Source organism: Populus nigra, chromosome 5 (assembly GCF_951802175.1).
Source record: "Populus nigra chromosome 5, ddPopNigr1.1, whole genome shotgun sequence".
Lineage (NCBI taxonomy): Eukaryota > Viridiplantae > Streptophyta > Magnoliopsida > Malpighiales > Salicaceae > Populus > Populus nigra.
Genome location: NC_084856.1, coordinates 20,000,090 through 20,012,489, shown reverse-complemented (window position 1 = coordinate 20,012,489; position 12,400 = coordinate 20,000,090). Strand labels below are relative to the sequence as shown.

Here is a 12,400-nt window from a genome sequence, read left to right as displayed (position 1 = left end):
TAAACAGCCTCTATTTTTTTTTTAATTATAAGGTTAATTCTGTTATTTTATTGTTTTAGAAAAGAAAAGATAAAAAACCCCTCTATGCAATTATATTTGTTTTTCTTTCAAGGTTATGACCATAATTTTACCGCTCATTTTAAAAAAACAAAAGAACCCTTCATTGTTTTTGTTTTTGAAGGAAAAATAATTATCACACTATAAAAAAAACATGTCCAAATCATTTTATCCCCAATTAATTTTGCAATAGTGAATATATCTCATGAAAAAAAATATATCTACTTGAATTACAGGCTTAATCAATTTTTCTAGCAATGATAAAATCATATTTATACTATTTTAATTTATAATTTTTTCTGTCCAGAACCACAGTAAATAACTGAGCTCATTATATATATATATATAATAATAATAATAATAATAATAATAATAATAATAATAATAATGTAATTGTAACTAGAGGCTCTAGCACCGGGCTTTAAAACGGGAAGGGAGAGGGGCCCGTGAGAGATCAAATGGCTATGTATATGGAGAAGGCACTTGGGCCCAACAATTTCTTAGAAAACTGGCCCATTTCCAAAACAGAACAAGAGATCCGCCGAGAAGGAAAACTATAAAAATAAAACAGAACACGAGAAGCACCGAAATTAATGTTCTTAATTAATCTTTAGTTTAATTTTAAGGGCTTACCATATATAAGTTGTTTATATAATAAATATTATTCATTTTTATTTGAATACTATATTTTATTATTTTTTTTACACTTAATCCAATAATAATTCCAATAAATATTATTCATTTTTATTTGAATGCTGTATTTTTTTTTAACTTATAGTCTGTTTGAGATTGTGGTAATGGTTTAAAGTGTTTTTTCAATTAGAAATGTATCAAAATAATATTTTTTTATTTTTTAAAAATTATTTTTGAAAACAACATAACAAAACGATATGAAATTAAAAAAATAATTTTTAATAAATGTTTTTAAAATTTTAAGGAACATGATTTCAACCGTGTTTTCAAACATATTTTTAATTTATAAAATAATAATAATAAAAAAAGTGATAAAGAGTGATAAATTTTACATTAAAATTAAACTCCTATCTGGAAATAAATCCATTCCATAAATCCCTATCAAGTCAGTCTAACTAAAATCAATAGCTTTTGACTTTAGGGTGTAGAATTTACTTTATGCACATATTTCAAACCTAACTTAGAATTTAACGCGGGACAAGTGGTTGGTTAATAATTAGATGGGTGAACTTTGATTAACTTAAATTAATTTTTTTTTATTTTATAAAAAGAATTAAAAATCATTTTATTTTAATAATAAATTTTAAAAATAAAAAAATCAACAGTTTGGAGCAATTTTTTTCTAATTTGATCAAGTAATTATCAACCTAACTTTTTAATTTGATCACACCATATTAATTTTTTTTTTTTGCGTTGAAAACCAAGCCCACCCCAGGCCTCGTATCATAGGTCTACTTGTGGTAGGTTTGAAAATAGGGCTTTAGTGTCCAAAAACAACAATTTTGAACCGATAGCTTCCTTTCCCGCAAAAGTAATTCCATCCAAACTTATTAAAATCATGATTTAATTTGTAAAATCATGTAATTTTATGAGTTAATATATATTTAATATGTAAAATCATCTTAAAAATTCAAAAATAAATAAATTAAAATCAAGCAAAATAATTAAAATCGGATGAAATCACAAAATTTCCACCCATTACCTTTATAGCTTTTGTTTTTGGGTAAAAATTATGTTTTATAAAATTTTAATTTCTTTTAAATTAATTTTTTAATATTTTTAGATTGATATTAAAAATAAATTTTAAAAATTAAAAAAATATTATTTTCATATAAAAAATACTTTAAAAAAAAACCACTATAATAATACCAAAGACTATCTTGATCCCAAGTGTACTTAAGATATTAAAAATAATGTAAAATGTATATATATAATTTTTATTTTTAATATTAGCATATAAAAATAATAATAAAATAATTAATTAAATACATTTTTAAACTAAAACTAAAATCACTTTTAAAAACCAACTAACCCAAATACCACCGAAAGCATCCAAAAAAATCACGATAGGTTTGATCCACGTTCTTCTTCCATCACCTGTGACATCAGTAACTACTCCTTGGTGACAAGACTCGTAGTAACCACTCCCTGGTCTCTGCCTTCCACCAGCTCACCGTCTCATCTCCCTGTCTCCAAAAGTTTAATGTCTAAAGAACCAGTGACCTTCTGATCTCGTGAACCCAAATGAAGAAACCAAAATCTTTAGAATCACAAACATCCATTGATTCAATCCTTGACCACTCCACTCCATCACTATAAATACCTTCGTTGCCATGACAACGTTAACAACAAAGCTAACATCAACCACACATTGTCCAAGACAACCAAGAAACTTTCTTCACATTTTCATGGCTTCACTTCTCTCTTTCTCCCTCCTTTCTCTCTTTCTCTTCCTCTCCCTCTCCTCCTCCGCCACTTTAAAGATAAACCACCAACCCCCCACGAAACAAGAACAAAAACAAATATCAAAACCACCTTCATTTGCTACAACAACCCCACCTGGGATTCTCCAAGCTTGTAAAGCCACTAGATTACAGGACACTTGTGTCTCTTCTTTGTCTAACGCTAATGTCCCTCAAAATCCAACCCCACTTCAAATCATCCAATCAGCAATCTCTGTCTCCGACACTAACCTCAAAACTGCCCAATCAATGGTCAAGTCTATCCTAGAGTCGTCCGCAGGGAATATAGACCGCACAACAGCCGCAAAAAACTGCATGGAGGTGTTAAACAATTCACAGTACCGTATAACAAGATCAGCGGGTGATGCTTTGCCACGTGGAAAGATCAAGGACGCTAGAGCTTGGATGAGTGCTGCGTTGTTGTACCAATACGATTGTTCCAACGCATTGAAGTACGCGAATGACACGTCTCTCACCAACCAGACGATGTCGTTTTTGGACACCTTGATGGGTTTCTCCAGTAATGCTCTGAGCATGATCGTCTCTTACGATGCTTTTGGTAATGACACCAAGTCGTGGGGCCCACCAAAAACAGAACGGGACGGGGTTTGGGAACTCGGGTCGGGTGGGGATTTCGGTTCAGAGTTGAGGGGTGGGATTCCGTCCAATTTAACGCCGGATGTGACGGTATGTAAGAACGGGAATGACAGCGGGTGCTATAAAACGGTGCAGGAGGCGGTCAATACGGCACCGGATAATGAGTGGGGACGTAGGTACGTGATATCTATTAAGGAGGGGGTTTATGACGAGATTGTTAGAGTGCCGTTAGAGAAAAAGAATGTAGTGTTTTTAGGGGATGGGATGGGCAAAACAGTAATTACAGGGTCGTTAACTGCGGGCCAGCCTGGGATTTCTACCTACAACACAGCAACAGTTGGTAAGGTTTTTTTTTTTTTTAAACTCTTGTTATTTTAATTAAATTTTGTTCTTGATCTTTGCTTTTCTGGAAATGTTGAAGGTCGTGGTGGGCCCCTTGACTTAGCTGGATGCTGACTCATCACGGCAAATGTGATGGCATTTGGATGCGATGACATATGGCATGCTGAGTCAGCATTCACTTGTAGTCAAGCACTCGGTAACAATTATTTTTACCTCCTGTGAATTGGCTTGGGTGTAAAAAAAAAGAAGGAATTATGCAGCTATGAAGTGCACGGTCCAATTGTCAAGCCGTCGTCTTTAAAATGATTTCCCTCCCTTTTACGTCAAATGTCGCATAGCATAGTTTTCAGATTCTATCCGAGGACTAACATAAACAAGGATTTGGATTATTAGATTATCGGATCAATCCATGAATTATCGAGCTGAACTTGGTCTCCATTGTTAGGCTTGGCATACAGGTTTGTATTTGAGATTGAGAGGAAGCAGGTAACTTTTTATTTATTTCTAAATTTCGCAACTTTCTCACCAAGGGGAAGTAGTTTCACGTTTTGATGGAAAAGTATTTGATTGGAGAACAACAAATAATTTAGTGATTGATTTGTAATATTTGGTGATAGAGGTCGATTTGATATATGAGTCAAGCTGACCTTTCGTATTATTCTATCACATGGTCTGCGTCCCATATGTTGGCATTGCTCTCAACTCATTGTGAAATTGGGAAGGTACTTTGAAGCTTGAATTCAAGCCAAGCACATGGTTTGCCTACCACTATTGTGGCTACAAGTCCTGGAAAACCATGAGCTGCAAGTTTAGGTTTTGAGGCAATCATTCTGATCCGAAATGAAAACAAAAATTTCCAAGCGTGCACAGCAGATTATGTTTTAGCCATCTTGTTAGGATAAGTTTGATTTCTTGTAATTTGATTCTTGCTGGTATGATAAATAGCGTCTTGGTTGCAAGTCCTGCTTGTCCAATTTGTGGAAATGATCACGAGGGGAGCTTGGTAGTCATTAGCATATTCATTCTTCAATCCATAAAGCCATGAGTAGTTCTACGTGGATTTGTTAGCTGCTATCAGTGGAAGGTCCCCTCCTAAGCAAAAGAACTTTGTTGATGTGCCTGTCAAATAACTTTGAAATTTTTTTTAGAAGGGAAAATGGTGGTTTTTAGGGATAAATTCCTCACCTTGTTTTGACATGTTCTATTATTTGATGCAGGAGTTCTTGGTGATGGATTTATGGCCAGAGGACTAACAATCCAGAACACAGCAGGAGCCCCCACCCACCAAGCAGTTGCTTTCAGATTAGATGGTGATCTGTCCATTATAGAAAACTGTGAATTCCTAGGCAGTCAAGACACTTTATATGCTCATTCGCTTCGCCAATTCTACAAATCATGCCGCATTGAGGGAAATGTGGACTTCATTTTTGGAAACTCAGCTGCAATATTTCAAGATTGCCAGATATTAGTCCGTCCAAGGCAAGAAAATCCAGAAAAAGGTGAAACTAATACTGTCACAGCGCATGGCAGGACAGACCCTGCCCAATCAACAGGTTTCGTCTTTCAAAATTGTCTGATCAATGGAACTGAGGAATATGTGGCACTATATAGAAGCAACCCTAGCGTGCACAAGAATTTCTTGGGAAGGCCATGGAAGGAATACTCAAGGACTGTTTTTTTACACTGTAACTTGGAAGCTCTTGTAACACCACAAGGATGGTTGCCATGGAGTGGAGGTTTTGCACTTGAAACACTTTACTATGGAGAATTTGAGAATTCTGGACCAGGATCTAATTCGTCTCAGAGAGTAACATGGAGTAGTCAGATTCCTGCACAGCATGTAGATGCATATTCAGTGCAGAATTTCATTCAAGGAGACGAGTGGATTCCAACGTCTTCTTGATCGTTTTGTCTAGTTAGCTACAATAATAACAATGCCATCTGCCGAGAGTTGTTAGCAGAACCTGTAGTATTAGACACAATTTGGCGAGGATGAATCCCTCCGTAATTACAAAATTCGTGAAATGACGACAAAATTTCCCATTTGAAGTCAGTAACTTATCACATCAGCAATTCTATGTAGAAACCAATTGTCCTCCGGCCTGTTTGTACACCATGAATACGTATTCCCTTTCTAGTTAAATATGAAGCCTTGGCAAATGGATAATCTCATATACTCAAATGTTCTTGAACGAGTAGTGGAACCGGGTATATATTACTTGGCTCAATTACTCAAAATTACCCCGAATTTTGAGTCCAAAGGAACTTAGTTTATTGGGTGGAAGCCATGGTTTATTGCGTGAACAAGATCCAGTCATGAAAAAGGGCAAAAAAGAAGTGTGCATCAGAAACCTTATGAGATGATTGTTTTCCATGCTGTATTGGGACCATGATACAACATACCGGTTCTCTTTACCTGCCGGTAAAGGATGCTCTCCATGATCGGTTACTTTGCAGAACTGACAAAATACAAAAAGAGGTGACCTGAATGAATAGTTTAAGCACTTTTATTTCTGAAATATTGGGTACATCGACGTGAAATAAATGTAAAGCCAGCCATTGACTAAATCGGCTTCCTAGAATGCAGAATTAGAGGGATGATGGGGTAAACTAACCAGTACAGTTTTTTCTTTTCCATAGTTATAAAACCTGATTTGGGTCTAGAAGTAGAACCTGGCTGACCTGGTCCTAACACGAGCTGAGTTTCAAAAAGATAGACAACCTCTAGTTAATTAGTCTACTCAGCAGATTAACATATAACATTTTTAAAATTTAGTTTGATTTTAATTTTTTTTCAGATTAATATTATTTTAAATTTAAAAAACCTTGAGTTAATCAATCTAACTCTTCTTATCTTGACCATGTTAGAATTTATAGCCAAACAATTAAAGAATCGAGTTTTATTTCACAGAGCAATGAAAAAGGCAATTGAATTAACTAATACATTCAAGTTATAAATTAAAGGGTGTTTTGATGGAAACGAGGTTGCATGTGCCGAATTGGTTAGAGAGGGCAGGGTTTCTATACAAACTAGAGGTTAGTAAAAAAATCAAAAAACAAAAAAAATCAAGAAAATTAAAAAAACTGAACCATGAAAAAAAATTAATTAAAATTTTTAAAAAATCAACCGGTTCGGTTTGGTTCGGTTTCTGTTTTATAAGCCTAAAATCAAAAAAACCAAACTGAACACAAACAAAAAAAAAACCCGAGCCAAACTAGCAAAAAACCGAGCCAAACTGAAAATACCGAGCCAAACCAGTTTAAACCGGTTTTGTCCTAAAAAACCGAACCGAACCGAAACTGGTTGGTTTGAATTGGTTTTATTTTATTTTTTTTTAAATTTCAATTTGGTTATTATTTTTGATAAAAACCAAATCGAACCGAAAATAATCAGTTCTGATACAAACTCTTCAAAGTTAAAATTAATTATTGTTCTTGTATAGTTAGAATTATTTATGGGAGTATTAGGTATAAAAATTTGAATATTTGTTGACGAGGAATAGTAAACCCTTACTTAACTTCTCTTCACATTCTAATTCATTAATAGAACAAAAATGACCACATATAGGTTTAATAACTTTATTTTTTCCCCGCATGATGCTTTCATGTGAGCATGTGTCTGGACAGCTTCTGACTGTTACTATTTTTTTCCTAATTGTACTGACAAAAGAACTACGAAACCCCATCAAGGAACAGTTTTCTACATGTCATTTGCAGATCACATGAGCATGTACGCATACGCCACAGGCATGATTCCAAGCGCAATAGGGTTAAACCCATGTTTCAGTCGCTGTAACACGATGCCGAAAGTTTATCAGTTTCTTAATTGTGATGGAAGAACAAATGGTCCTCATATGCCACACCTTTCTTTACATTTATGTCAATACTTCTGCTGTACAACATATGCAGCTAAAATTACTTGCTTAAGCTTCAGGATATGGCAAGTGCAATAACTATCTCATGCTTGAAGCTGGTCTGCGCATGCTTTCCACTCCGTGCCTCATCTTCCCCTTAGAGGAAATGGACTCCTTGGTGTCTACTTTACTCTCCATTACTGAATCCCATTGTGGCACTCCACTCTGGCATCCACTTGCTTGGACGTGCTCCTATCCTCCCACCTCCATACCTCTTTCCTTTCACTTGCCTGTTTCTTCTTCTTTACTCTACCATTTGTAGGTCTGGTTCCCATTTGTATTGTATGCGTACACGAATGCATAAAGTGTGCTATAACCACCACATATGAAAATCAACACCCTCTAGTCAAGCTGTGCTGTAGTGGGTCTCAGCTGTGATCTGCTAGATATGAAAACCTCATGCTCTCTAGTGTCAATTGATCTTACGAGGTAAGATAGAATTATCCCATACTATCATCAGCCTAAGTTGCCGCCGCACTGCGTTGGTGCACTTATTAACAGATTTCACAAATATTCATAGATCACATATGGCATGCGGCCTCCTTTGTCTCAATTATTTTCACACCATAGGCTGCAGACATGTGAATCCAGTAGTCTATAAGATTTGGAGAGGTAAAAAATTTTAAGAGGCATCACTCCATCAGGCAATGTAATGGCCTATAGAATCACTTGAAAGCATGGAGAGTAATTGCTAGTCTGGTTTCTGTGAATAAAACAGCATGAGTAATGGAATTATGGGAAAGTTGCACTAGTATAAAGAACAAAAATCAAATAACTCTCTCAAATCTGTTTCTAACTCAGGCTACAGAAACATGAAATGGATATTCTATCTCGAACACAGAGTGGTCTTGAAATTTATGCTTTGAAAAAGGAGAGGGGTGATTCGTTTATACTAAAGAGGCATATGAATATGGTGAGACTAATGGGAAATGATAATTCACAGGCCAGAAAGAGATGCTGTGCTAATAGCTGGTGGTGATGGATTAAGAAATTCATCATCAGTCCAATTCGTCTCGCCCCAGTGTTTTAACATACTCTTCCAGTTGCAGACATTGTCAATACATTTCTTTAAGCGACGGTCTTGAACTTTGATTTTCCAATGACCATCTGTGTAGTTTGCCTTCTCAGCTTCTTTTCGATCATATTCTAGTTGTGCCTTTTGCTTCGATTTCAAGGAACAAAACTGATGCAACTGCTCAGGCATTGCATCATACACTCTCCACCACTTTTCATGAGCAATATCACTTGCAAACTCTTGAAATATGTCCACATTCCAGTTGCAATCGTAGTCTCGGAAGCACAACCATGGCTTTACACCAAGATAGTGAAGGGCATAGAGAATTGGAGGCTCGGCTCCGAAAAGGCTAGTTTTCTTTTGCTTAACCTCTTCCTCATCACCAATCCAGAAATGTTTTAAGAAGTTCATGTGTTTTGGAATACGATGCCACCATGTAAAGATCTCATTCAGATAGCCTTGATCTCCACCATTATAGGATTCGATCTCGTTAATATGTTCCATCAAAAGATTGAATGTGCAATTTGAAGGCTCAATGACCATCACACCCGAGTTAAAAAGAGTAGCATTGTTCCCTGTTGCGGATATTTCTGGCATGCCAAATAAGAAATCGATGTTCCTAAGTATAAGTAAATCAGCATCGATGAAAATGATCTTGTCATAGTCTGTCAGCTGCCATAACCGGAACTTGCTATAATTCCATTCATTATATGCATCCTTCTCAGCTTTTGGGTTCCGTATTCTTTGAATTGTCCTGATTTTCCATCCAGCTGCCTCAAGTCCACTTCTGTGGTAAACACTGATAGTTTCGTCAACAAGTATGACAAGGTCTCGGGTTGAGCCTGACAAGCGAATGCTTTGTGCTGCAGCAATGGCTCCGCAGACATAAACATGAGCAGAATGGAGAATCGTTGTATACGCTTCTCGACGTGGATTCCCTGAATAAGCCCGTTCTGCTTTAAAGGAGTATCAGAATTCTGTCTGCTACAAGTGTTTTACATTCAAAAGGAAAAATGTTGTTGAAATTGGATATAACTAACCTTTGTCTCCGAGAGGAAGTGAAAGTTCACAAGAGCCAGCTGGGAGCTGGAGTTTGTCTCTCAAAACGTTCACATCAGGCTTGTATAACCAAACATTCCCATCTCGTACAACAAGTTCCTTGCAAGTGAAGAGGTTCGGTATGGGAAAGCGCGCGGTGATAAAGAGCAAATGGACTGGATAAAACCCTCTGGCAGAGGCTGCAAGACTAGCTGCTGCTAGCTGCAAGTGCAACCGAGCAACATCTCTCGACCAATTCCACTCATTTCTGCAAGGAAGCTTCACAGCGATGAGGTCAAGTCGTTTTCTAGGAGTCTCAGGTTTCGGTAGAGATGGGCAAACAGGAACTTCTTTTTCTTGTTCCTCATCAATCCATTCTGGATATAATGAATCCCAGGTCATGTTCTTGTCAGCATAGTCTAGTTGAAGAGCAACATGTGTAGCGTCAGGCATAAGGTGCTTCCAATAACTGATTTCACTGTTATTGAAGTTTAGAAGACCAATTCCCTGATAGTCATTCTTTTCACCAAGCTTCTCAATGACTTTCATCACATCATCCCAGTTCACATCTAAATCTGATACATATCTAGGATCCAATCCCCCCCAAATCCATCTGTTCACAAAATTTTGTCTGCGATAAATAACAAAATTTCAGCTTCTTTTAGATCTGATTCAGGCTGCTTTCATGAATAAACATTTCTCCAATTGACACTTCTTGTTGCAACTGCGGCATATGCATAATTGGCCAACTGTGTTGGAATAGTCAATATCCAAAAAGCTTTCCAGGATCAAATATGTTAGAAATTTAAGAAACAGATGTTTCCTCAATTTACTATTCACATTAACACTTTGGTGCATGGGATCGGACTAGAACACATTTCTACAAAGGATGTCTGGTTCAGACAACAGAATCTTAATGATTTTTTCTATTACCACTGAATCTAACTTAAATGTTTATTAGATAAATTGCTATCTCTTAGTAACTTGGTAGCAGAAATGCTGAAAGGACCCGGCACCAACCGCACAGCGTGAGGTAAGTGTTCGAACCACACAGTTCCAATATGAAAAAAGCAGTAAGCTTTATGGAAAACCTAAGAGTCAAAAGAGCAGGTGAAAAGGCATGGTGAAATGTACCTTGAACCTGGGTGAGATAGTTGATCAACATCTGGAGAGTATAAGAGTGATACCACAGTGCCACCGATAATGACCACAAGGACTAATTTGATTAGTGGGAACTTGAAACAAGAACTTCTATCTTGGATGGGGATGTTGAAGGGCTTTTGAACACCTTTAACTTTGTATCTTGTTAACCTTCTTTTGTATAAATCTTCACTGTTCGAGTAGAAATAAATTTGCAAACAAACATTACGATCGAAAAAAAGAGAGGCGGAATAAGCAAAACAGGAAAACTGCATGAAAAGTACTAATGAAAAGAAAAAAATGATCTGATTGTCCATGGAAATATACTAAATGCTGTTGGAAACAATATATTTATCTCGAGATTGTATAATTATCTTTTCCTTATCAGTAGGTCAACTGTATTTTCTTGATTAGCTACAGAAAAAATCTCATTGCACTCTACCAAACTTTCCCTTAAATCAGTCAATCTGATCTCGTCATAATTATGGAGATCACACAGAATTGCATTAACATTTTCCTTGTTGATTAGTTCCTTCTTGCTTTTACTTCACAGTCATATAAATACAGAGACACCAATCCATGGCCTAGCCTCACCATAACTATATCGAAAGAGCTGTTGCTATATTTATATAAAACATTTTCCGTCTGGGAATTCTCTCTTTCGAGCGACTTGCATTGAAAGAAAATCACAAGTTTCATACATTGTTGGATTCGGTTAGAAGCAATATCTTCAACCACTACTTTGATTCATCAGATAAGCACTTTAGATATGAGCTTGAGATGCCTGAAGTTGAGAATCTGTAAAACTGGGCTCCAAGACTAGTTGATGCAGACCTAGTTCATGCGAACTAAACCAATCACATTACAAAAGTCCATTGCATTGACGAATTACAACAGCAGAGTCCACAGAATCCATCAACCATAATTTTTTCAGAATACGAATGACTGTAAATATATTGCAGTACTTGTGGAGACAATCAAGAGTTAATTATGCGAACAAGATCAAGAAGCAGATATTTGAAAACTTTCTGTGACAAATAATGCATGCTGATTGATGAAAGTATGTACCTTAGTCTGTAAATTTTTTTTTATAGTAACTTACAATGATGCAGATAGCCTATGCCTAGGCTCAACCGAACCCGGTGCGCCACCCATTGCTCAACTTATTCCTATATGTAAGCAAAAGGAGAGTATTGTACCGTGTGATAGTTAATGATCGAGCGAAAGCCTGCAAGAATCATGGAGACAACATTAAGCTTCAAGAAGCAACCAGGCAAATAACAAGCCAGAAATTAAGGAGTTAAAAAAAGAAGGAAAAAAGACGATCAAAAAACATTTTCATGAAGTTCTATATCAATGAGGGGATTGGTCATGAAGCAAAAACCTTAGGTCGTGATGATGGTATTTCCTAGCCTTTTTAGAAATAGAAAGATGGTGAGGGTGCCATAATGAAAGACAGGTTGAGAGCAAACGAGAGGAAGGAGTAGTAGTCAATATAGACAGAGTTAACGTCCATTTGAATTTTCCTTCCTTCACTATTAATTAGGCAGCTGGCTTCATTGAGTTTTTCATTTTCAATTTTTTTCACCAAATTTATTATCATTTCTTTATTTTCCCCCTAAATACTCAAAACCTTTTAGTTTTTTTTTTATATATATATATAAAGGTTTGCATTGGACTCCAAAAATGAAACTTGATATATAAGATTAAAAATTATTAAAAATAAAAAAAAATAATGTATTTTTTTTAAAAAAACATGTTTAAAAAATAAAAAACACCTTGCATATTAATACACAACAAAAGTGATCAAATGTCCCATCTCACTTACCAAGACAGGGGGTGGGGGTGGACATTGGTGCTGC

The 12,400-nt window shown here is 36.0% G+C and overlaps 2 protein-coding genes across 4 annotated transcripts; one reads left to right on the top strand and one right to left on the bottom strand.

The window, feature by feature from the left end:
- Nucleotides 1–2,138: 2,138 nt before the first annotated feature.
- LOC133693891 (probable pectinesterase/pectinesterase inhibitor 51) lies at nt 2,139–5,521 on the top strand. Its single transcript, XM_062115261.1, has 2 exons — nt 2,139–3,429; nt 4,649–5,521. The coding sequence occupies exons 1-2, from the start codon at nt 2,364–2,366 to the stop codon at nt 5,332–5,334; spliced, it is 1,752 nt and encodes a 583-aa protein (XP_061971245.1). The 5' UTR covers nt 2,139–2,363; the 3' UTR covers nt 5,335–5,521.
- A 2,524-nt stretch (nt 5,522–8,045) lies between these two features.
- Nucleotides 8,046–12,064, bottom strand: LOC133693373 (UDP-glucuronate:xylan alpha-glucuronosyltransferase 1-like). 3 transcript variants are annotated; one of them, XM_062114576.1, is made up of 5 exons: nt 11,923–12,064; nt 11,641–11,766; nt 10,533–10,730; nt 9,401–10,029; nt 8,046–9,316 (listed from the first exon to the last, which is right to left on the bottom strand). In XM_062114576.1, exons 2-5 carry the CDS (start codon nt 11,691–11,693, stop codon nt 8,283–8,285), a joined length of 1,914 nt encoding a protein of 637 aa, XP_061970560.1. In that variant the 5' UTR covers nt 11,694–11,766; nt 11,923–12,064; the 3' UTR covers nt 8,046–8,282. The 3 variants fall into 3 exon arrangements, with proteins under 3 accessions (XP_061970560.1, XP_061970561.1, XP_061970562.1); XM_062114577.1 differs by having other exon boundaries at nt 8,046–9,313; nt 11,923–12,063; XM_062114578.1 differs by lacking the exons at nt 11,641–11,766; nt 11,923–12,064 and having other exon boundaries at nt 9,401–10,147; nt 10,533–10,654.
- Nucleotides 12,065–12,400: the final 336 nt, after the last annotated feature.

Bases quoted from the DNA above. Each gene is read 5' to 3' on its own strand.
- LOC133693891 (XM_062115261.1), top strand. From the start codon at position 2,364: ATGACAACGTTAACAACAAAGCTAACATCAACCACACATTGTCCAAGA. The intron at 3,430-4,648 runs GTAAGGTTTTTT...TATTTGATGCAG, and splicing joins CTACAACACAGCAACAGTTG to GAGTTCTTGGTGATGGATTT.
- LOC133693373 (XM_062114576.1), bottom strand. From the start codon at position 11,693: ATGGGTGGCGCACCGGGTTCGGTTGAGCCTAGGCATAGGCTATCTGCA. The intron at 10,731-11,640 runs GTAAGTTACTAT...CTACTCGAACAG, and splicing joins CATAGGCTATCTGCATCATT to TGAAGATTTATACAAAAGAA. The intron at 9,317-9,400 runs GTTAGTTATATC...ACTCCTTTAAAG, and splicing joins ACTTCCTCTCGGAGACAAAG to CAGAACGGGCTTATTCAGGG.